Source organism: Mya arenaria, chromosome 2 (genome assembly GCF_026914265.1).
Source record: "Mya arenaria isolate MELC-2E11 chromosome 2, ASM2691426v1".
NCBI classification, from domain to species: domain Eukaryota; kingdom Metazoa; phylum Mollusca; class Bivalvia; order Myida; family Myidae; genus Mya; species Mya arenaria.
The window spans coordinates 25570314-25596635 of record NC_069123.1 but is presented as its reverse complement, the minus strand read 5'-3'; the positions used below and the strand labels follow the sequence as shown (position 1 = coordinate 25596635).

The 26322-nt window shown below is 36.6% G+C and overlaps 1 protein-coding gene across 1 annotated transcript; it reads left to right on the top strand.

Moving 5' to 3' along the window:
* The first annotated feature begins 11259 nt into the window (after nt 1–11259).
* On the top strand, nt 11260–22622 carry LOC128213993 (deleted in malignant brain tumors 1 protein-like). The gene is made up of 8 exons (XM_052920150.1): nt 11260–11272; nt 12375–12551; nt 15190–15369; nt 16456–16638; nt 18788–18935; nt 19220–19404; nt 20786–20963; nt 22457–22622. The coding sequence occupies exons 1-8, from the start codon at nt 11260–11262 to the stop codon at nt 22620–22622; spliced, it is 1230 nt and encodes a 409-aa protein (XP_052776110.1).
* The last annotated feature ends 3700 nt before the right edge of the window (nt 22623–26322 follow it).

Genomic DNA, 26322 nt, shown 5'->3' with positions numbered 1-26322 from the left:
CCAGCGCATCTACAAATTACAGCTTAATATCAAACCATGACATTTACTAAGAAATTTAGTTGTAAAGTATCATTTTATGCGTTTGTGTTGTTAGTTGGGGAACGGGCTAATTTACTGCCAAACAATTGTCCGGACAATGGCGTTGATGTGACGGACAATGTTGTACGAGGAACCGGTGTATCTTCCGAGATCATTTGGTCTTCAAAAGCATTTGACGTGATTCAATGTTGGAGGTTTTGTGTTCAGAGGAAACCGTGTAAATCTTTAACTTATGATTACGTCAGTAAAAATTGCTTTCTTAGTAAGCACACATTAAGTGATGGAAATACACGTACAGGGAGTGGTCTTCTGTACTCGGAGTTCGACTGGTTCGCAGCTGATGTAAGTGTTAAAGCAAAAGAATTTCTTGAAAAGTTGACATTTTACATGTTTGTTTTTTAAAGCCAAAAAAGTATCACATACTAATTTAGTATATGATTTCCGGTGGTTTATTGGGATTTCACACTGAAAAATAAACTGATAAAACACTGTTTAAAACAGTGAAATACAAATTTTATATTTTCATTGTTTCAAAAAGTTCTCCCACGCAAACAATTTGACGCTTTTTTGAAAAAAAAATACGATCAACTGTCATTTTATATCTTTTAAGGCATAAAGTAAATAAAAGAGTGTTTGTTTCCGTTTAAGATTGCATTTCCACTCTTGAACAACAAAAGTACATATTTCATTCTTGGCTTACAAAGTAAAGATTTTGGTGATCTCTTGGTATAATATATTGCGATCTTACACTGCAAAAAAAAAAAAAATCTCTTTTTATTTCATTATCTCCTTCGTTTCTTATCATTCGTCAAGTCTTCTGCACAAATAATGTTAAGAAGTAGATATATTTTTATTATTTATCTGTCCATTAACAAAATTATCAAATCTGTTCAATGTCATAAATAACTAATGATAACAATATTTATCACCAACACTACTTACCAAAACAACTTAATATATACGCATATTTTTGCTGATGATGCTAATTGTATGTAATGCTTAAAGACTGTAAGTTTGTCTTTTCAAAAAAAAATGAATAGTTTGATGCGAGAAGTTTATATTGTATTTTCATTTAACAGTAATTAGATGCATTTCTACACAAATATTTGCATCTTTCAAAAAGAAACGGTCAAACATTTACATTCTATGGTATATAGTTCCCAAGAGGTTTAAGTTATTTTTTTAATATGACATTACTTTTTCTAGAGCATGTTGAATTTGCTTTAATACGGTGTTCTTATTTGTACGCCGTTAAAACATTATGTACAATGTGTAATACGGCTATTTCAATACAGATTGATTATATTTGATTATGATTTGATCTAAAACTAATTATTTATGAAAGCGAATAGGTTTTTTGTAACTGTGATACTAAATTGTAACAAAAATATTAAACACTAAATGATTGTTCTAGTAAGCTGATATCGTTTTTATAAAAAAAATCTGAAAATGGGAGAAGGGTAGTTCAGGTGTAAATAAAAATGTTATTTGACGGTAAGTTCTTTTAAATTTTGTTTTTGAATCAAAGAAATGGTACACGTTTAATAATTATCATGACGATCATAGTTTGAAAGGTTGCCCATTAGGTATTACTGCCTTAATTAAGTTATCCCCCCCTTAACAATTATATCATGACATGGTGTTTGTCCGGCCAAATATCTTAGAAAATACTTAAGGGATTGAAACGAAACCTCAAATATAAATAGATGGCAATAAGAGGAAGTGCAGCGCGGAAGAACCATAAATATGCCCTGCAATATCTTGAGTTATCTCCCCTTTACCTGCTTTTTTTTAAATAGGTACTTGTCCAGACCCTATCTTGGAAAATACTAAATGGATTGAAACTTAAAAACTGAAAATAAAAATTGATGTCAAGGAGAGGAAATGCATTATCAAAGAAAGATAATCATGCCTTGCATGCTTGAGTTACCTCCCCTGAAACTCCCCTTATCGTATTGTTTGTTTGTTTTTGGAAAATGAGAATTTGCTCGGGCCATATCTTGGATATTTGTGAATTTCAATTGCTGCTTTTTATTTCATCTCTTGAAGTTTAACCTAAAATGTAATTCTCAAACATGCCCATATCTTTCAATGTATTGAATATTTCCTACATATGTATTATAATGCTATAACAATTAACATTCTAACTGCACATTATATTACAATTTCTTCCTTTTCAAAGAAAATATGCGTTTGGGGGCATACATCGCTTCCAGCGATATTCTCGGTTAGTTATTTTTTAACCAGAGCAAGTGTACTTTGTACTCTCTTACAAACATTATGATTGATTATGCGTACTTTTCCTGACAGTTTCAAACCATTTTCAAACATTTACAAATCTATTTGTGTAGGAGACTCTTTTATTATGAAGCAAATGGCTGCCTGCAGTTGCCCATTATAACGATGCATTTTATTTAAAACCAATTATATTGACAAACGCTTAATTTGTACGCCGGATTGTCTGTGCAAATAATGTTTTCTTTTGTAATTTGTACCCATGAATATAAATATGAAAGCGCATTAATCATTTATTTGCGAAATCAATGTGTCAGTTGATTCAAAACTTAACTACAATTACATACGTTCAACGAACTTGGAACTTGGGGAACTTGTTCGTCTAAAACCCTTCTTCATATTGTATTATAAAGATGCTGAGTCTCATCTGTTTATTTGGTGGGGTTTTGTGTTGTTGTTGTTGTGTTTTTTTGTTGTTTTTCTGTTGTTGGTTTTTGTTTGGTTTTTTTTTTTTGGGGGGGGGTGATATTTTATGGATTTGGGTTGATTTTGAGAAAATGGACATAGTTTCTTCATTTTTTGTAGGATTGATTTCATTTCTTTTCATAGACATTAATGGATAATGCACTTCAATATATCAAACGGGTTTATGAGTCACACAATTGGAAAGGTATGGGGAGGGTGGGGATATTTTAGTATTTTTGGACTTTGTAAATTTTAGCCTGTCTGATTTTTTAAGTGTTGTGCTTGGGTCACTTACATGCAAACTATCAAAGCTATCACTTTTATACTTTGGAATACCTGTTCACTATCAAATGTAATAAATAAAATAATTAAACCGTAAAAGGATATAATCAGACGAGCGTTCAGCACCCGCAGGCGGTGTTCTTGTTATAATCCCATTGACCCGTAATGTTTCAATTGTATGCATGTTTCCTATATCGTATATGACGTATGCCCTGTTGTTCGATACGTTTCCATAGCAACACACGTTATTACGTTCCGACTCAATCAGTACCTGATAAATAAGTTTGTATCACAAACAATGACTTTCCGTCTCCTTCGAGCCACCGGTACGTGCACGACCGTGAGAGGGCACGGGACTATTGTTGTTGTTTTTAAACAATTGATGAAGGTCTGCCCACGCAGACAACGCAGGCCGCATTATGGCTTGAACCCGCAGTGTATTCCATCTTGACTTTAATTTTGGTGTCGAATGACTTCGATACCGTTGGACCAGTGTGATGCTTACAAATGTGGTAAGCGTGATTTTGATACTTTAATGGTCATTTTAGCTCAAACTATACAAGGGTTTCGTCTTCAACATTATTCAAACGTTTTGCCGCCATCTTGCAGCTCAGAGTCCAAATCCTCACTTAAAACATTGCAGATTCGGAATACGTGTACCCCCTGTTGGAGATTGAAATTAAACACTCGCGCTAAAGCGTCATCAAATGTGGTGAAACTATATTATACTATACACGCAGACATGCGTTAAGCAAATTAAGATTATCCTCTCACAGGCTTAAATTCGAAGAAGGCCGTTTTAGGAATATTTCCCGACATGAAAGGAGATGTGACATATGTTGATTGAATGACATTGAAGATGAATATCATTTTGTACTAGTATGTGATAGATAAAAACACTTAAGAGATTATAATACACTTAGTTATTATCGAACCCGACTAAGTATGTTAAATTGTATTGCTCGACTTAACTCTTAAAAGAAGTCGTTGTTACACAAACTTGCTATATTTACTATATTAAAAAGCAATTCAGATCAGAGACTATATAGTGAACATTACAGTCTAACTTAAACTGTACGTTATTTCTCTCTTCGTGTTATTTCTTGTTTGTAATGATATTAATTTAACTGTCCTGGTGTGCCTGATATGATGATTGTTTTGATGGTCATAAGCTGTATATGCTTGTATCTAAATTACTGTTCTGTTCTATATTCTCCATAAAACGTATTATAAACAAGGATCGAAAAGGCTTTACGTAGATTCGTAAAATCTTATTTAATTCATGAGCAGTTACATCACACTTGGTTGCAGTAAATTAGTTGTCTGTGAGTTTTATGTTCAATTTAAAATAAATTGGCTATAAACAAGGAACTTTAAGGCTTGACTTAAATTCGTAAATTCGTAAAAACTTATTCAACCAATGCGCTGTTATTTCACACTTGGTGGTAGTAAATTATTTGTGCGTGAAATTCACGTACTATTTTTAAAACTAACAACATTCTTTAATATTCAACAGTATTGTTAATGAATTATTTAAGGCTTTCGATTTGTCTCACTCGGAGTCTTCAAAGGCAATTCAATAAAAACCAAATACCGGTGACAATTAATGTATTATTTTAATTGGTGTTATTCACTATTTTTATTTGTTGCCAGAGTCGTGTTCAATTATGTTGTTTTTTTGTTATTCACTGTTTGCAGTCATATGAATTTAGCTCGAGCATAGAGACCTTAATGAATGCTATTAGCTTCCATGCATGTAATATTTGTTTTGTGTTTATAACACTGAGCTCTACATGCTTGTGTTCAATAAACATTATTATATGTTCTGCTTTTACATCAACTACAAGCTTTTTAAACTTTGTTTGATTTCACTGGAATATATCGATCATTTTTTAGAATATATTATAAATATCATCGTATGAAAATTATGGTGGCATATTACTGCCGTAAGATAACCTGATAGTGTTCGCGAACTGTTTCGTGTTAACCACTTAATTTTCGCGATAATTATCTTGCTATCTAGTTGATATTCGCAAAACTTTTTTGTTAAGATAAATATCATAAAACTAAAAACAGGCTTGAAAATGCCCATAACTGCCACATATTACCCTTTTTAGCGTAACAATACTAACATGTTAACTAGTTATGGTTTGCGAATTCCACTTTATAAGTAACATAATAACTGTATAACTAGATAAGATTCGTGTTGCCAGTTATGCAACCATGGAAAACAGACTGAGTATTTTCAACTTCTTCATCAATGGCGGTATATCTTACAAAAATAAATGAGAACACTTCCTTTTGTTCGATACTAGAGTTCGGCCTTTCATGATGTATTTTTTTAAAGGGGATAATTGTTTGTTTCAGTGTAAGATCGTAATATATTTCACAGAGTGAGAATCAAAAGCTAATATAGCAACGAGTGGAATATTTACTTTTTGTGTTCACAGGGTGAAATATATTGCGATCTTGCACTGAAACAGAAAAAAAACCTTTTTATTGTTTGCCTAAAAATAATTAAATGACAGTTTATAGTAGTTTTCAGAAAAGTGCGCCAAATAGTATGCGAACGTAACGCCATTTTGTAAATGACGTCGTTGATTTTGTGTTCCAGCCCTGTGCGCTAATGTTTGATTTTGTGTCCCAGCCCTGTGCGCTTATGTTTGATTTTGTGTCCCAGCTCTGTGCGCTAATGTTTGATTTTATATCCCAGCCCTGTGCGCTAATGTTTGATTTTATATCCCAGCCCTGCGCGCTAATGTTTGATTTTATATCCCAGCCCCGTGCGCTAATGTTTGATTTTGTGTCCCAGCCCTGTGCGCTAATGTTTGATTTTATATCCCAGCCCTGTGCGCTAATGTTTGATTTTGTGTCCCAGCCCTGTGCGCTAATGTTTGATTTTATGTCCCAGCCCTGTGCGCTAATGTTTGATTTTGTGTCCCAGCCCTGTGCGCTAATGTTTGATTTTGTGTCCCAGCCCTGTGCGCTAATGTTTGATTTTATGTCCCAGCCCTGTGCGCTAATGTTTGATTTTGTGTCCCAGCCCTGTGCGCTAATGTTTGATTTTGTGTCCCAGCCCTGTGCGCTAATGTTTGATTTTATGACCCAGCCCTGTGCGCTAATGTTTGATTTTGTGTCCCAGCCCTGTGCGCTAATGTTTGATTTTATGACCCAGCCCTGTGCGCTAATGTTTGATTTTATGTCCCAGCCCTGTGCGCTAATGTTTGATTTTGTGTCCCAGCCCTGTGCGCTAATTTTTGATTTTATGTCCCAGCCCTGTGCGCTAATGTTTGATTTTATGTTCCAGCCCTGTGCGCTAATGTTTGATTTTATGACCCAGCCCTGTGCGCTAATGTTTGATTTTGAATTGAGAGAGGGCTTAAATCTCAAAAAAGTAAAAATATCAAAATGTTATTTCACTGTTTGAAACGGTGTAATATCATTTTATTTCACTGATAAAGCTCTACAATTCACCTGAAATAATATAATAAAGTGTGTGTATCAACGGTATATACTTCAGACTTTAACTAAAGATTTCTATCACGTTTGTGAAAAAAATCATCAATATCGTAAGTTAGTAGGTGACCCGATATACGGGGCAAAGGAAACCATATCGGTTAAGAGCGAGGTAGAAATATTTGTATTTCTTATAAAACGGGACTTGCATAGTATATGAGAAATTGATATACATGTGTACATAGAAAACAAATCATTATTTTTGGCATTTTTCATTGATGTTTGTTTTGTTTTTTTAAATAATTATGTCCGAGGGCCCGAAATCGCGCAATACGACTCAATTATATTTGAAGTTCATGTTTTGTGGAGGGCAAACAAACATGGAAAGACATTGCAGAATTCTTGAAACAAACGACGTAGAAGCTCCAGTAGAGTCGAAAAAGTACACATTCTAAAAAAGGCATATTTTGGCTGGGCATGTAGCACAGAGGCCGCAATCACTAACGTCTTGAGTCTAAGTTTCAGACTAAGGCTCAAATAATTGGATTCTTAAAGGTTTCAAAATATCTATACTATATCTAAATTTGAGAAAAGATGTGTACCTGATTGTAAAACAGATAATTTGTATCAAATAAGCAATTTTGATCATATTTGCTCTTGTAATAGCATGATACAACACAATTAAGATTTTGCTTTTTTGAGGTTGAGTCTCAAACGCAGACTCTGGATATTAAAACGTTGCCAATAGCATCTTTATGAAAATGTATCTTTTGGCGAATTTTAACAAACAAAAAACGCTAAAGTCCTTCAGGTACTCGTAGCCAACACATGTATATATCAACACATGTATATATCAACACATGTATGTAAAGGGGTGCTTTCATTTTCATATAAGCTATACCCATGAGGAAGACCAAGGGAATTTATTTATTTTGTTGCTGTTTTTTCAGGCATTCAAGTATACGTTTGATATATGTGAAATGGTGCGTAAACATAAAAAAATAAAGGTTTTTCATATATTTACAAATTCCAATAATAAATCATATTCATTTGTTAGAACAAAACAACAACATTTACGTCCAAAATAAATCTTACTTAAAAAGGGTGTAAAAAATCAGTTTCTTAGATAAAACATAAATGAAGCAATGTCTAGGAAACTAGATATTTTATTTGGCCTCTTCAATAATCAAGGTCTATACAGTGTACAAAACAACATGTACAATAAATGAGATTTATAACGTGGTGGTATGGATTTGAAATTTTGTCCCTCATATCATAACGAGGTAAGAAAGCGGTATTAAACTGTTCAAATTCTAAAGTACATATATATTTGTAGAACAGCGGTGAGGATTTTTGCGTGTGTGTTAACTAAACTGTGAGGGATTATTAGGAAATTCATTTAATGAATAAAACTCTCAAGAATACCGTGATCTGTTCATGTGTAATGATATTATATTATTGACTAAAACATGGCTAAAGGAAAATGATAATCGTGAAGTAAGAGGGTTGTCGTATAGCACCCTTCTTTATTCTATTGTACCCGGATTTTTACGGTCGTCCATGTAGTGACTATGAAGTTTACGTGCTGACTGTAACACGAACGACTAATCGATATAACGTAGCAATACACTTTCTTTAAGTCTGCAACGGAGTGTTACGGTCGCCCTTGTGGTGGCCACTAACTATTTGTACCAATGCTCTATGCTGGAAAGGATAAAAACGAGTGCTTTATCTAACGTAGCGTTACATTTTACGAATTCAATTGGACCCCAGAGTGTTACGGCCGCCCTTGTGGTAACAACTAACTACGTATGCTTACCATTGCTCCACGCGAACAGAAAAAACATGAACGCCTGCTCGATATAACGTAGCACTAAGCTTATTTTCATAGTGTATGGTCGCCCATGTGGCGGCCACCAACTATTTGTACCATTGCTCCACGCTGGAAGAAATAAAAACGAGTGCTCAATCTAACGTAGCTTTATATTTTACGAATTCAAAAGGACCCGGGACTGCTACGGCTGCCCTAGTGTTAACAATGAAGTATTCTTACCATTGTTTCATACGAACGATTGCTCGAAATAACGTTGCTTTACAACTTACTATTTTCAGTTGGAACCGGACTGTTACGGCCGTCCCTGTGGCGAATACGAAGTGTGTGTACCGGGACTCCTCGCGAGCGGGAACGCGGATGGCTGCTCGTACACTTGCCTTAAAGTATCAGGTAAAATATAATAGCACGCCTGAATGACGTAGTGTCATTTTGTCAAGGATTGGTTACTGCACCATAGATGACGCCATAGTTTTCCATATTGGGTCATTAAATTATATCGGACCAAAAATTTCCGATTTCGATGAATAAAATGAAACATTTCTCATAAATTGATCAACGATAAACAGGTTGTCGACGTGATAAATACATTACAGGGTCGCTTTAACCCGAATATGGTTTCCTTTACCCCGTATATCCGATATCAGGTCACATGTTTATCCCGTAACTTTTGCTTCGATTCTGAAATAAAACAAAAAAGGGAAACTTGATTAAGGGAAGAGAAACGCTACTTGTACGTGCATGTGACAATTTTTTTGCGTTCTACGTCATCCGCGTTTGTGTCGATTTTTGCGTTCTTTGTCATCCACGTTTGTGTAATTTATTTGAATTCTACGTAATCCATGTTTTGTGTTGATTTTTTGCGTTCTACGTCATCCACAAGAACACAAGGTTGGGGCAATGTAAGGAGTCACATATTCAAGAAAAAACTTTGTTTTTAGACACAAGTTAGGGGCCAAAACGACCAGATAAATTAAATCATAGATTACCGGACTCAGTCTCTGTAAGGCTGGGGATAAAAAACAAACATTAAATAAGTATTAAGCGTGTAATGGTGACACGTGCACGTGCACAATTGTAATTCGACGTCTTGTATAAACGTAGGCTCGTACAAATTATATAGCCATGTATTTTCATCATTATAAAACATATACATGTAAAAAACATTGAAATTAAAATTATTCTTCATAATGCTTGATGTGATTTTGGTCTTTGCAAATAGATCTCTGTAACGGGCGATATAAGATGTAAAGGTTGTTGCTGTTGTTGTTGTTCTTGTTTTTATGCACCAGTCAACTGTAACAACGGCTCCGGGGGGGGGGGGCGGTCCGGGAAATAGCGGAGACTTAGACTTTCGGTCCAGCCAATTCCAGGTAAAATCTCCGACTTGCGTGGACAAACTGCAGGTAAAATCTCCGCCGAATGCCCCCGCTGACATCCTAGGTAAGGCCCATTCCCCGCTATTTTCGGCACGAAAACAAAACCACCGCATTCACTCGGCACTGCGGGACCACCTGGAAGGTAAAAAGACAACCCATTTCCCCCACTATCACCCGGACCTGTGGGGCCGTGGTTACAATTGAATGGTGCTTTATTTTATATACTTATTCATCGTGCGAAATAAATAAACGATCGAAACATGTGTGTTTTTACAGAGCCTTCGTGTCCTCTTCCGGAGTGGCTAAACGGTCCCCGGACTCCCGGCTCTGTTAACAGTCTCAGTTGCAATGTCTGGGAAACAGGTGGAGGGACGGCAACGTGTGGCAACGATCTGCGGTGGAGCGCCGTGGTTACAAAATGCAAATGTACGCGAAACATAATTATTAATGGCTTGAGATGTTAGTTTTATGGCTATAAATTTTGTAATACAACTTCATGATTTTTTCGGATGACGGTATTTTTTGTGCATATATCTGTCAGTTAATGCATCGTTCAAAGGTGTTTTTTTTTTCTTTTTACTAAATACGATATTTTTTTTATTATTAATGACTAATAGCATTAACCAGAAACACTTTTAATATAACCTTAAATGCAGAATGACACACTATTTGACCGGAAAATGGCCACGGCGTGAATGAAAATGCACGAGTATAAACCAGTACATACCATAAATACATGTAACTGTCGCGGCCGAAATCCCGTAATACTGTCAAACAAAGCAAATTCAAGATATACATGTATTATACACGATACATGTTAAATAAATTAAAGTTACTCTCGTTAGAGCTACCTTTTCTCGGAAGACTATGAGTTTTGATATTGTCATGGCGGGGTTGGGTCTAACCTGAGACTCCTGGTTTACCCGTCAAGTGTCTTACCATTAGACCACAGTTCTGCCTCTTAAGCACAGAAGGTTGATGCAAAAAATAGTTTAATGTATTAGCATGTTTAACTCGTTTTACTTGAATGATCAAAACAAAAAATGCATATGATTAACCCTTTGCATGCTGGGTAAATTGTCGTCTGCTCAAAAATGTTGTCTGGTTTATTTTAAATTTCTTTCAATTTACTTAAAACTTTGGGGATATATTGACTGAGTGGCAAACAGCTTGGAACCTGACCAGGCGCCGATTACTCGGCGTCTGGTCTGGTTCCAAGCTGTTTGCAAAGCCTTTAAAATCGCCATCAGCAGCTTAAGGGTTAAGCTACGGATGAATATTATCAAAAATATAAAGGCTAATATTTTATTATCTGTACCTTAATCATTTGTTTTTTTGTTTTGTATTATACCATTAAATCTAAATGAATTGAACATGGTTATGCATTAAATATTAGAAAAATGAATATGTTTCCATCGAACTATATTGTGCGCCTTTAAAGTTGTCATATTTCTTCCAGCTATTCTGAACTTCCAATGCCAAGACGATACGGTGTGTGAACCAATCAACGCCCAGTGCGCTAGTGGAACATGCGCATGCGCAGATGGCACGGCGTATGATTCAACGGAGAACATGTGCGTCGCAGGTAGGTGGATGTTTAAGTATACTTATATAGATAAGTTTGTTTGTGAGGAGAGTTATTATTATGGATCACTCTTGAGATCGCATTCGGAACTCCTCCACCATTAACCATCGAAAACAACCTCTGATGTAAATAGTTTACAATATCAGAAATATTTACATTTAACTACGCTGCAAGTAGATCGCGTAGTAATTTCACTTTAGCAACTAAACTTAATGACTTCACTCTTGGGAATCTTAATTATTTAAGCGATAATGCAATTAAAAGGCAATCAGTTTAAATTCTGTAATACATAGTACATGCTAAAACACTTCAATTAACCAATACTAATATTTAAAATTTTACGAACTACTTCCACTTATGTACCGGCATACACCTCCGAGTTTTTCTCGATGGTAAATGGCAAAGGAGTTCCGAATGTTGAGTTCGTTGTCTGAGTAGATAACGCTAGAAACTTTTTCAAAATACCGAAAAGCTCGAACGCACGACCTTTTAAGTGAATGTGTTGAATAAACATTTGTAATTCAGACGTTCCATGTGTCTTTCTATGACAGGCAGATGTTAAAAACAATTATGTTCAAAATTCGCCTTATTAATAGATAACTATCATTTTTAGTTCGACAATTCGAAGAATAAGGAGAGCTATACTACTAACCCTGGCATCGGTGTCAGTGTCGGCGTCAAACCTTAGTTTCGCATTTAAGTACATTTTAGTCAACTTCGACTACATGTAATTTCAAGTATGAGCGTTTTGGTTGAAATAAATACAGGCCCTGATTTTAGCCGTGCAGTATTATGTATGGGTATGCAATCAAATTTGACACCAATCATCCTCGTGTGCGTTTCCTGGATAGCATCAGGTACCGGTGACATGTTTGGCTTAAACCTCACTAGGAAGAGGCGGACACTGACCTTTTCTACCACTAACCCTTTACGAATACAACGTTCATGGGAGGGGCTTTAGCTTTTAGCTTTGAAAAGTGTTCGTATTTCTCTATTACAAACTAAACAAATAACGCTTTCCTGGCTATGATGGAAAGTGTTCGTATTTCTGTATTACAAACTAAACAAATAACGCTTACCTTGCTATGATTTTTTTGATAAGTATGTGGGCCCCCACCGACAGAGGCAAACACCGTTTACACGATAAACGAGGATGGAACGCTTACATACACGTGCGCAGCCTACTTCCTGCCAGCTTCCTTGTCAGTGACCCTCACGTGCCAGAATGTTGGCGATATGAAGGAATGGAGTCCAAGCGCGCCCGATCTTAACTGCTACAGTGAGTTTAAACTTACTTCTATTTGTCATATTTTAATTAAGTTTGTGAATAATGCTTTTTCAGTTATAAAATGCCTTGGTCTAATATTCCTAAATCAGGATGGAGTTCAATGTGCAAGTTAATAATATGGCCATTCACCATTTATTTCTTCCATTTGTGTTTGGCCTGCCCGTGCCGGTCACGTTTATCATTATCAGCAGCAGCATCAGCAGCAGCAGCAGCAGAAGCATCAACAGCAGTAGCAGCAACAGCAGCAGCAGCAAAAACAGCAGCAACCCAATCACCACCGTAACCACCATCACCATCACCACCATCACCGCCACAACAACATCCACCACACCCACCTTGCGTGTTTGCGTACGTGCGGGCGTGTGTGCGTTTTCACAACAACCTGAATGGTTTTGGTGACGCCAATATATCTACTTGTATTGTTAGTCCTCGATAAAAATGCCTTTCGGGTCTCTTAGAGGCAATTTATGAGCTACCCTGATTAGAAGTAATCTGTAATTGGTACCTGTGTCAAGGACACGCGCAACCGGTAAATTACAATATTTCCGGAATAACGAGTTATCAATTCAATAGGAAAGAAGCTTTGTCTCGAACCCGTCACCTCTGTTGACAGTCAAATATTTTTGCCCCCCTTCGAAGCAGAGAGGAATATTGCTTTGCACATGTCGGTCGGTCGGTCGGTCCGTCGATAGACCAAAGCTTGTCCGAGTGATAACTTAACAATCTCTGGAACGTATGGTCATCAAACTTTACATGAAGGTTGGGTCTGACCATTAGATGACCCCTATTGATATTAGAGTTCATTTGGTGAAAGGTAAAGGTCACAGTGACTTTTTATGGTAGACAGTTGTCCGAGTGATAACGCAGCAATGCCTGCACCACTGGACCTCAAACTTGACTTGGAGGTTTGGCCTGACCAGTAGATGATCCCTATTGATTTTCGCGGTCATTGGGCCAAAGGTCAAGGTCACAGTGATCTTGAATGATAAAAGGTTGTCCGAGTGATAACTCAACAAAGCCTGCATCCATGGTCCTTAAATTTGACTTTAAGTTGGGCCTGACCAGTAGATGACCCCTCTTGATTTAAGGGGTCAAAGGTCAAGGTAACAGTGACCTTGAAAGCAAACTCGACAATTCCAGGACCTATGGTCATCAAACTTGATATGAACATTCGGCCTGATCAGTAGATGACACCTTTTGATTTTAGGGCTCATCGGGTCAAAGGTAAAGGTCGCAGTGACCTTTTATGGTAATTTTTTTAAAGCTCGTCCGAGTGATAACTCAACAATGCCTAAACCTAACGTCATCAAACTTGATATGGCAGATGGGCCTGACACTATTGTTTTGGGGGGTCATCGTCCCTAAGGTCAAGGTCACAGTGACCTTGAATGGTTAGAGGTGGTCCGAGTGATAATGCGACAATGCCTGCACCCATGGCCCTCAAACTTGACTTGAAAGTTGGGACTGACCTGTAGATGTCCCCTATTGATAAAAGGTTGTTCGAATGATAACTCAACAATGCATACACACATGGCCTTGAAACTTGACTTCTAGGTTTGGCCTGACCAGAAAATGACTGACCCCTATTGATTTTAGGGGTCGAAAGTCAAGGTCACAGTGACCTTGAAAGCAAACTCGAAAATACTTGGACCTATGGGCCTCAAACTTGATATTTAGGTTTGACCTGACCAGTAAATAACCCCTAATGACTTTAGGGGTGATTGGGCCAAAGGTTATGGTAACAATAACCTTTAACGCAAAAAAGTTAACAAATCTACTCCCAGTGGTATCTCAACAATGCCTGAATCTATGATCATAAAACTTGACATGGAAGTTTGGCCTGACCAGAAGATGACCCCTTATGATTTTAGGGGTCACCGGGTCAAAGTTCAAGGTCACAGTGACCTTGAACGGAAAAAGCTTGTCAGTGTGATAACTTGACAATGCCTGCACTCCAAGGCCCTCAAACTTGACATTTTGGTAACCAGCTAATGACTCCCATGGGTTTTTAAGTCATAGAGTCAAAGGTCATGGCCATAACACACTCTTTCCTCACACTTTGATTGGTCATAATCTTAAAACTGCCTCAACGGTATCCAATGTCAGTGACAAAATCAGCTGTCATTTCGGTCCATGCATATTTCATTCAATTGTCCATATAATCCTGACAACCAGTCGAGCTCCGTTGGCTCAAACTCCTCTGGACCAGCATCCAGTTTGAACCTAAGAAGAGTTCAAGCCAAGCGAATCCGAGCCAACGGGGTTCGACTGTATTTCTGTCTATTAACATTTTTATCTGCAGATAAAAGACCTCGAAACCGTGTGAAAATGATGTCGAAAAAACACATAATTGTGTACAGGGTACATTCACATTCCACATCTAATATGCTCCAATTCGTTGAAATGATAGTCCATTTGCAAACGCGTGGCCAGGGTTCCACCCCCCCCACCCCCACCCCAAAAGAAAAAAAAATATACAAAAATAAATAAAAAAATAAATAAATATATAAATAAATAAATAAATAAATAAATAAATAAATAAATAAATAAATAAATAAATAAATAAATAAATAAATAAATAAATAAACGAATAAATAAATGAAATACTTTAAGTGTTTACTGGTTACAGATTGTGGTTTAACCGCCCCAGTGGTTAACACCGTCATAACAACCAACGCCGACGGTTCCGTTACGTACACCTGTTCTGAAGGCTACTTTCCGACGGATGCTTCTCTCACAAGTGAGACGTTGACGTGTAATACTGACGGCACCTTTAGTCCAAGTAGTACTCCGACCATCACCTGCTATAGTATGTACACTAAACCTTGTTGTCAGTTTAAGTTTAATACTCTCATTTATTATTGAATGAGAGTATAGAAATATCTACGGCGGTTAGCGGAACTATAAAGGGAACAATAAATACTTAAAACTAAAAGGCAATAAATGTTGTTTTGGTTAAGCATCAGAAAAAGTAAGTGTGTTATAAAAAGACGTTTAATACCACATGCGATCTTGTGTGATTATCTGTGATGTTTTTCGTTCGCCTTCTAAATCGTGCCATGGTGAAGTTCAAGTCCGTTCCTGAAGTGAAAAAGTCGTTGATAAATTAAAATATACATCAAATACCAAACTGAAAGACTCGTGATCATTAGCGATTCTCAGACCTAAAAACGTATCCTCTCATGGCTGAACAATTGTGCAGAAGTTTGTTTGCATTTCCTCCAAAATGTGGGTAATGTGCTTGCAATAAACATAATAGGGGGTTAAGGTACAAAAAATCGGCGTGGAAACATGTACAGTCGAGTAATGACCATGAAGTTTGGAAAAAAGAAAGATACACATGTAAGCACAGTTACAACATACACAGATATGCCATATTTGCCGAGAAAATACGAAAAAAATGTGAATAAAATGAACACGTTTATTTGTAAACATTGCCTCCTAAGCCACAATCTGTTTAATAATTTTTTTATCTTTAAAGTTATGATAGATGTCGATCGAAGAATATGTTTTTCGCCACAAATGGACGCATACATTTTTCAAATTTAAAGAAAAAGTCCACTTACCAGGCAAAAGTTGGTACCAGAATCGGTACTTTTCATTCTAAATCCGCCATTTTGTTTGCCAAGAAACATTTTTCTCACTTTTAAATGTTTGCATGAAACGAAATTACGTCCTTCCCCTTGGTATGTTAAGCTAGTTCTGTAATTGTGACATAATCAGATCTTGCTCGGCTATTTACCGGAGTATACCGGAGATTGCCGTGCGCCGAGTAGTTGCGTTTGTGGAACAACAGCAACATGAACTTAGAACAGAACAATAATATTTATACTCATGAGACAATTGCACGTACATATATATGTGACCCTATATACAACGTCAATGTTTCCTTTAGATTGCGCTGACTCTCCGCCAGATGTGCCCGGTGCTACGTATAATCATGTCCCTGGAGAAACGATCGCTCTGTACACTTGTGGCTCAGGACTGAGACAGCACCCAGATACGACGTCCATGGAAGCTGTTTGCGTGTATGAAGCTGATGGTATTGGCACATGGAACTATAATATTGAATGCTACGGTAACTTAATCGTTTGAATTGTAATTTAGCATATATATTTTTTTCTTTTTCTTTCTTTGTTTTGCAACAATCAAAAGGTTTGTTACAACCTTGATCAAGCTGGCTTTCGTTATCATGGGCGGTTCCAGGATTAAACGTTAGAGAGGGCGTTCCTTAGGGGGCCCATAACTGTGAAATCGATGAGTGTCGTGTTTTGTCTCGTGATTTACTGGCAAAAGAAACAGATGACCGCTGGCATTCGCTTGCTGGTGCTCTTGATCTTGTTCATTCGGAACTCCTCGGCATTTTCCATCGAAAACAACCGCGGCTGTATATGGACGGTTTACAATGTCAGAAATCTTTACATTTTAACGACCCTGCAAGAAGATCGCGTAGTAATTTTAATTTAGCAGTTAACTTAATGAGTTCACTTTTGGGAATCTTAATTATTTATGCAATCATTCACTTCATTGGCAATAAGTTTAAGCTTAGAAATTCAACAAACAGTTTAAAAAAACTACAATAAATTAATACTATTATTCACATATTTAAGAACTACTTTTACTGATGTACCGGCATACACTAAGGTTGTTTTCGATGGAAAATGGCCGAGGAGTCCGAAAGGTTCTTGTCAAGTCATGTAGTATATATAACGTAGGTTATATGACGTATGCATATATGATGTAAGAATTAGTTTGCAGATTCTACAATTATAATGGCGGCACCCATGGTATAACATGTTGAGAAAGACATAGGTGCGTTCAAATGAGTTCTTTGTATGTATTTTTAAACTTTTTTTATTTTATTTTTTCCCATTGACATTTAATTTATACAAACTGTAAGTATAAAATATATACAGATCAAACAAAGTAACACTTATACGTAAACATTTGCTATATATTGTAGTTCTACTTTCTAAGTAATAAAAAAAGTGATTGGGTATATTTTACAGTCATTAAAGATAGCTCAATAATAAAGCGCTTTATATTATATCCATTTAAACGCCGAATCCATGATTTCAACGAAAGAAAAAAAGAAAAAAATAATTAAAAAACAGAACAAAAAACACACAAAAAATATGCAAAACTATTTTTTAAACTTCGTTCAATGTGGTTTTGAATGATGGCATCCGTTGACAGCTGTTTTGAATAAAACATTGGTGACATGATATACTTAGAACATGTTTGCAAAGATGTTTGACAATTGAAAAAAACAACAACACTAAACGACGTATTGTTTGTTGCCGTGGTTCGAACCATTAACTTGAACTATAGATCAATTAACCTACTAGTCTAAAAAGGCGGTGAATAATGTATATCACTTATAGAAGAACTGTTCCAGAACATGACGGTGATTTTTCAATAGTTTAGCTTGAAGCTTAACCATGTATTATCCATGAAAGCGCCAGTTGTTATTGCTTATATTTATGGGGCAACAAAGATCATTAGTCTTAATAAGTAATATGACATGGTGGAATAGTCCAATCCATTTAATTTATATCCATTGAGTTTACACATAAATTATTCAAGCTTAAAGATTTGTATGATTAAATTAGATTTTTAGATAATCATTCAACATTCAATTTGACAGTATGACATATTCAATGGAATATGGCTGATGAATAATGGTTGTCGTCTGTTTGCGGTACGGATCAGGAAAGCCTTATCGATGGCACGTTTAGAAGCCGGCAACGATCCCGATCTTTACTGCGTACAAATGCTTGATTTTCTCGTGCTCATATTTTGATAATATTTTCCATAGTTATTTTTAATTAAAATCAAGCCAAACTCATTAGGTATTCCCAATAGGTTATTCACACCGCCTAATGAAATTAAACGAACGACACGGTATGAGTTTCATGTAGAATACAAGTGGGGTGAGGGGTGCCATTCGGGACTCCACGGTCAAATGAATGTTTTATGGCTTAAGGCGTTACTAACGGTTTAAGAAAAATGCTTAAAGCATCATTTTTTAACTTAAATATAAAAATCTGCGATCTTATTTTTGTAAGCAGTCTTATATTACTGTTTTACAGGTATTTCGCATTAAATGGTCTGTCATAAGACAAAAAAAAATGTCAAAATGTTCATTCTGTGAGAGTGCAGCTTTAATATTAAGTAGTTTAAGTAAATTGGGCCGAAAAATTAGTTGTGGCCTCATCTACTTTCAGGGGTAAGACTGGTTGATGGCGAATATTCCAACAGTGGTTTCCTTGAGGTGTTCAAAGGCGGAAAGTGGAACGTCGTTTGCTATGACGATAGATGGGATTGGCGGGAAACGTCGGTCGTCTGCAAGGAGATAAATCCAGCATTATATCAGTAAGTATGCAGTCGTAGAAGTAAACGTTAGATGACATGAGGTAAAATCGTAATGATTAAGAATGGGCGGCGTGAGGTTAGCGAACGAGCCATTCTTTACCATTTAAATATTACTTCAGGTCATTTAATTGTTTTAGAATACTAGCTCATTGGCTGACATATTGTCAAGGCTAAATCTGACGCCAGGAGTGTGTATCGGATGAGTGGCAGTAGGCGGACCTTTTATAAAGCTACAGTATGCACACATTTTCAAATGAGATAATTCGATATATTCACCGTTTCAGATTCGGCGGTGCTTTTCATGTAGATTATTATGACAAGACCCCAGTCAACAATGAGAATCGTACAAGACTAAAGGACCCTGATTGTTCTGGCTCGGAAGAAGCGGTGATTCTGTGTGCATCAACCGAAAGCTGCGGTCCAAGTGACACAAAACTCGGAATTACGTGTTATACAGATGACGTAACAGGTTTGAAAGTCGGCTTTTTGTCTAGACTTTTGTTAGCAAGGTAAAACAAGTCTTTGTTTCCACTTCTATCTCCAAAAAAAATAGGGTGGCTAGGTAGGATTTTTTTCTCTACTTTTTAGCCTCGGGATTCTGTACCAAACCGAAAAATATCAGAGACTCAGTATATCATTTGTATAGATAGTTTTATATATCAAATGGTCAAATTTTAACATGTTCACTAGAAAAGTGCACATTGTTATGAGAAATTACGACAAAGAAGTCCCCACTACGGGAGAAAAAGTGTAGAATCAGCAGGAAAAAAGGGTCGGTCGGGTTAGTGGACACAAGCATTTTTGTATGCCTTATAAAATTCACAGGGGTGCAAGCTCATTATCAACAGAAGTCGTGACCACTAATACTAACAAGCCTGTTATAACAGTGGTATAGTGCGAATATGGGCAATTATTCGAAAATGTCCTCAGCATACATTTTATCCAAAGTATCCCATGACCTTTCACTGGGCCGATTGTTCAGAAGTTTGTTAAGTCAACAACGGTGTTAACGATATCGTTGTTTGCTGCTTTCAAATTGTTATATGCCGTGTTTTGTAACAAGATTTGGGACAGCCCTTTCAGCTAAACGTGTTTATTTTTTAATTTGTGAGAACCTCATCAAAAATTTCTGAACAGTCGGCCCATTAGCTTATAACGACAGCCACGTGATTAATTACGTCATAAATGCTAAATCGAAAGGTAACCGTTTGCTTAAAATGAAGACTTTAAACAAAGATAACTTCAATTTTTCTTCACAATTTTAAATGAAACAAAATCATAAGAAATATAAAAGTTATCTTTGTTTTAGGTCTTCAGCAAAATGTAGCCAAAATCAGACTTAGTATGACGTAATTTAGCACGTGGTATACACACACTGAAAATGAGTTGTAAAATCATGTGTCTTTTGTTTGTGTTCATGCTGGTTTGTACTGAAACTCGGAATTATGCAAAGTCCGTCCCGAGTGCTTACACGGCATTGGCACCCGAAAAGCAAAAATAACTATCGCTGTATTTTACTTTGTTTTGTTTAAAAAAGGTATTTTACAAGAATATATTTATCATGCTCGTTTGCACAATTACGCGAGAGTGTGGTCTTGTGTTTTGGGGGGAAACCAGAGTGCACGGTGGAAACCCACTTGTCCGGCTTGGTGATCTTTTTACTTTGTCTCTCCATTTGTGTCATTTTTATTAAAATAATGATGTTTTCCTCGCCGTACGTCTATAAAAAGAACGACCACTATTTGAAGTCTCGTCTAAGTACTATCGCCATGTGGTTCATCTGAAATGGAGGTCAGGTTTACTCAATAGACAATACTAATGTTATTCACTTTTGTCTTTTTATTTAACAGCCACAGGGATGTACTTTGCACTAGGCGATGACCCAAGTTTCGTCCAGGCTAATGTGCAAGTAGATCAATGGTATGCTGTCTGGGTCCGCTACAATGGCACATGGGGTCGCGTTTGCTCAGACGGATTTGGCAACGACGAGGAAGATGTCGTCTGCAAAACTGTTAATAGCGCATGGAGGTAAGTGATGACTAGCAAAAAAAACCGGATTAAACGAGTTGTTTTATTTAATTTTTAAAACAACAATTTCAAAGCACCAATTATGTGAAGGGTTCGTCTAATTTGATAATAATAACTACACGGCCTCTAAACGCCAGCTCCACCACTTTACGGTGGTGCAAAGAAAAAGAGCTGTCGACACTTCCGTGGCGGAGCTGTGCCCTATGTTTACATGAACAAACGTGAGTATGATTTATATTTTTTTTTGAAAATTTTATTTAATGGACATATTCGAAAATCGGAGAATGTGGTACCGTGTAAGAACACTTCTACTGTAGGCTGGTTACTATTTCGTTTCAATATTGTGCAAACTGTGGTGCCAGGAGCTTTTCTCCCGAATCAGACTTGTGCATATTTTGAGATATGATTGCATAGCAAGTACATTTCTGTGCTTACACACCCCGTAAAAACATTCTCACGCATGCAAACATACCTGTTATGTATAGTACCTAAGCCGGAACACAACAAAACTAATAAGCACTTCTTAAAAAGAATAAAATCCACATATTTATAAAAGTGGTGGCGCTGTTGCCTAAGTGGTGGCGCTGTCGAGCAGTGGTGGCGCTATCGAGTATGTTTTTCGCTTGAAGTAATTAAACAAGTTAACGCTTTTGGAATGAATACAAAAATTGCTATGTTTATCATTCATTGAACATTATGCTGGTTATGTATACTACTTGCGAAAACAAAACTCTACGCGAACTACCTTAACCTTACTGAAACCTACTTCGAAAACAAACGGCTAGGTGTATAGTAAATGTCTTATAAATTGACAAATGTATGTATAATTTAATTAGTAATAGACTAAGCTGCTGTGCAATTCTTACCTATTATCATTCGGAACTCCTCGGCCATTTTTATCGAAAATATCATCGGTTGTATATGAGTTTACAATGTCTAAATTGTCTTTAAGTCCGCTGCAAAAAGTTCGCGTAGTAATTCAATTAAGCAGTTAAACTTTATGACTTAATACTTGGGAATCTTAATTATGTTGCAATAATACACATCACTGGAAATAAATTTGAACTTAGATCATTTAATACAAGCTTCAACCCTACATTTAATTAATGTTATACTTTAATTTTTACGAACTACCTCTGATGATGTTCCGGCATACATCCGAGGTTGTTTTGGATAAAAATGGCCGAGGAGTTCCGATTGACCTATCATGTTACCATTTAGAGCACCTTGTCCATTTTCATCAAAAACAAAATCGGTTGTATACCAGTGCAGTAGAAATTCGTAAAATTAATAATAATAATAATAATAATAATGATAGTAATAATAATAATAATAATAATAGTAATAATAATAATAATAATAATAATAATAATAATAATAATAATAATAATAATAGTAATAATAATAATGATAATAATAATAATATTGAAAAATGAATATGAACATTTTCATGTTACGGATATGGCAATAACTTAAAAGTGTATTTACTTCAGAGGTGATCACACTGGAGAGGACGATGTGATTGCTGGACAGACGGTGATCGCAAAGACGTGGGATTGTGATCCAGCCACGCCCCACTTCCTCTATTGTGGGAATAAGGGATACAACTATGATAGTCAATCGTGTACAAAAGTCGTAACTGTCGAATGTCGAATATAATTTATAAGATATTTTGATAATGCCACAGTAACCACGCCCAAGAACCTGTTTTATGTGAAATACTTACTAGGTACCATCGTGTACAAACGTACCAAAATATAGATACAAAAGATAGTTTACGTAACTTTTCTTCACTTCTATAACACATAATATATTATAGTAAACACGCAAGGGCAATATTTCCGGTTATCACCCTGTGCCGCACTATTACCCTCTGACGTCATGAAAGTTTTTGTTCCTTATAAAAAAAATAGATATTGACTGCCTTGAGGGTGACAGTTCATATTATTATACCTCACTTTTGTCTACAATGATAAAATTCCATTACTCGAAAAATAGATATTGTGTCTGTCAGATACATTTTCAACCTTTTTGACTCGTGACCAAGCGAAAATTCACTGTCAGGTCATGTGACCGCAGTGATATTTTGAACGCCATATAAGGGCAAATAACTGCTGAAATATTTTAGCTAAATCATGACGTGATTGCCTCCATTACATACAGCAGTGACGTCACTATTCAATGTGTACACAAAAAGAGACTACAGGAACTGTCAGCAAGTAAAAATGTCTCGATTTGCAAGTACTTCTTTCTTATGTACTTATTTTTTTTGGGTATGATACGCATCGGGTGACATTCTGCTCTCTGGTTGACTCTATCAATGTCACACAAGCTGCCATATGATATTTTTAGATTCATTGTCAATCTTTGGAAAATACTGTCAACTTCGCCTCGGTCGCCTCGGTCGACAGTATTGACCTCAGGTTGACAATATGCACTGCCACCCTCAAGGAAGTCAATATTTATATAATACCTTTTGAACGGGGGTTTTCATATTAACACAACAACCATTGCACAGTGTCAGAACAAGCTATACTTTACTATAACCAAGTGTACAAAAAACTTTCAGATGTGAATTATCATAATTAATGACTGATTGGACATCCAAAGAGCGGCTAAATTATCACGGGGTCTAATGTCAGCGCAATGTTTCTACAATAAAAGCTGCGATTTGATACTGCTATGCACCGCATCCGCTGGAATAAATCATTGTTTCCATGAATTTGTACTCTGTGGAGTTAATGTATACTTCTAAAGCAACGCACACGAAGTCTCCATTATCAGCCTTGAATTGAAATGTATAATTCTATACGAACGCGCAAAGCTCCAATTCTCAGTCTGGAATCAAAGTATACCTCTAAAGGAACGCGCATAGTCTCAATTGTCAGTCTGGAATCAATGTATACTTCTATAGGAACGCGCAAAGTCTCAATTGTCAGTCTGGAATCAATGTATACTTCTATAGGAACGCACAAAGTCTCAATTGTCAGTCTGGAATCAATGTATACCTCTAAAGGAACGCGCAAAGTCTCAATTGTCAGTCTGGAATCAATGTATACTTCTACAGGAACGCGCAAAGTCTCAATTGTCAGTCTGGAATTAATGTATATTTCTATAGGAACGCGCAAAGTCTCAATTGTCAGTCGGGAATCAATGTATACCTCTAAAGGAACGCGCAAAGTCTCAATTGTCAATCTGGAATCAATGTATACTTCTAAAGGAACGCACAAGGTCTAAATTGTCAGTCTGAAATCAATGTATACTTCTATAGGAACGCGCAAAGCTCCAGTTGTCAGTCTTGAATCAATGTATACTTCTATAGGAACGCGAAAAGTCTCAATTGTCAGTCTGGAATCAATGTATACCTATAAAGGAACGCGCAAAGTCTCAATTGTCAGTCTGAAATCAATGTATACCTCTAAAGAAACGCGCAAAGTCTCAATTGTCAGTCTGGAATTAATGTATACCTCTATAGGAACGCGCAAAGTCTCAATTGTCAGTCTGGAATCAATGTATACCTCTAAAGGAAAGCGCAAAGTCTCAATTGTCAGTCTGGAATCAATGTATACTTCTATAGGAACTCGCAAAGTCGCAATTGTCAGTCTGGAATTAATGTATACTTCTATAGGAACGCGCAAAGTCTCAAGTGTCAGTCTGGAATCAATGTATACCTCTAAAGGAACGCGCAAAGTCTCAATTGTCAATCTGGAATCAATGTATACCTCTAAAGGAACGCACAAGGTCTAAATTGTCAGTCTGAAATCAATGTATACTTCTATACGAACGCGCAAAGCTCCAGTTGTCAGTCTTGAATCAATGTATACTTCTATAGGAACGCGAAAAGTCTCAATTGTCAGTCTGGAATCAATGTATACTTCTATAGGAACGCGAAAAGCTCCAGTTGTCAGTCTTGAATCCACGTATACCTATAAAGGAACGCGCAAAGTCTCAATTGTCAGTCTGAAATCAATGTATACCTCTAAAGGAACGCGCAAAGTCTCAATTGTCAGTCTGGAATTAATGTATACTACTATAGGAACGCGCAAAGTCTCAATTGTCAGTCTTGAATCAATGTATACTTCTATAGGAACGCGAAAAGTCTCAATTGTCAGTCTGGAATCAATGTATTCCTATAAAGGAACGCGCAAAGTCTCAATTGTCTGTCTGGATTAAATGAATACCTCTTAAGGAACGCGCAAAAAGTCTCAATTGTCAGTCTGAAATCAATGTATACCTTAAAAGGAATGCACAAAGTCTCAATTTTCAGTCTGGAATCAATTTATACTTCTAAAGCAACGCGGAAAGTCTCAATTGTCAGTCTTGAATCAATGTATACTTCTATAGGAACGCGCAAAGTCTCAATTGTCAGTCTGGAATCAATGTATTCCTATAAAGGAACGCGCAAAGTCTCAATTGTCTGTCTGGATTAAATGAATACCTCTAAAGGAACGCGCAAAAAGTCTCAATTGTCAGTCTTGAATCAATGTATACCGCTATAGGAACGCGCAAAGTCTCAATTGTCAGTCTGAAATCAATGTATACCTCTAAAGGAACGCGCAAAGTCTCAATTGTCAGTCTGGAATTAATGTATACTACTATAGGAACGCGCAAAGTCTCAATTGTCAGTCTTAAATCAATGTATACTTCTATAGGAATGCGAAAAGTCTCAATTGACAGTCTGGAATCAATGTATACTTCTATAGGAACGCGAAAAGCTCCAGTTGTCAGTCTTGAATCAATGTATACCTATAAAGGAACGCGCAAAGTCTCAATTGTCAGTCTGAAATCAATGTATACCTTAAAAGGAATGCACAAAGTCTCAATTTTCAGTCTGGAATCAATTTATACTTCTAAAGCAACGCGGAAAGTCTCAATTGTCAGTCTGGAATCAATGTATACGTCTATAGGAACGCGCAAAGTCTCAATTGTCAGTCTGGAATCAATGTATTCCTATAAAGGAACGCGCAAAGTCTCAATTGTCTGTCTGGATTAAATGAATACCTCTAAAGGAACGCGCAAAAAGTCTCAATTGTCAGTCTTGAATCAATGTATACCGCTATAGGAACGCGCAAAGTCTCAATTGTCAGTCATGAACCAATGTATACTTCTAAAGGAACGCACATGGTCTCAATTGTCAATTTGGAATCAATGTATACTTCTATAGGAACGCGCAAAGTCTCAATTGTCAGTCTCGAATCAATGTATACTTCTATAGTAACGCGCAAAGTCTCAATTGTCAGTCTGGAATCAATGTTTACCTCTATATTAACGCACAAAGTCTCAATTGACAGTCTTGAATCAATGTTTACCTATAAAGGAACGCACAAAGTCTCAATTGTCAGTCTAGAATCAATGTATA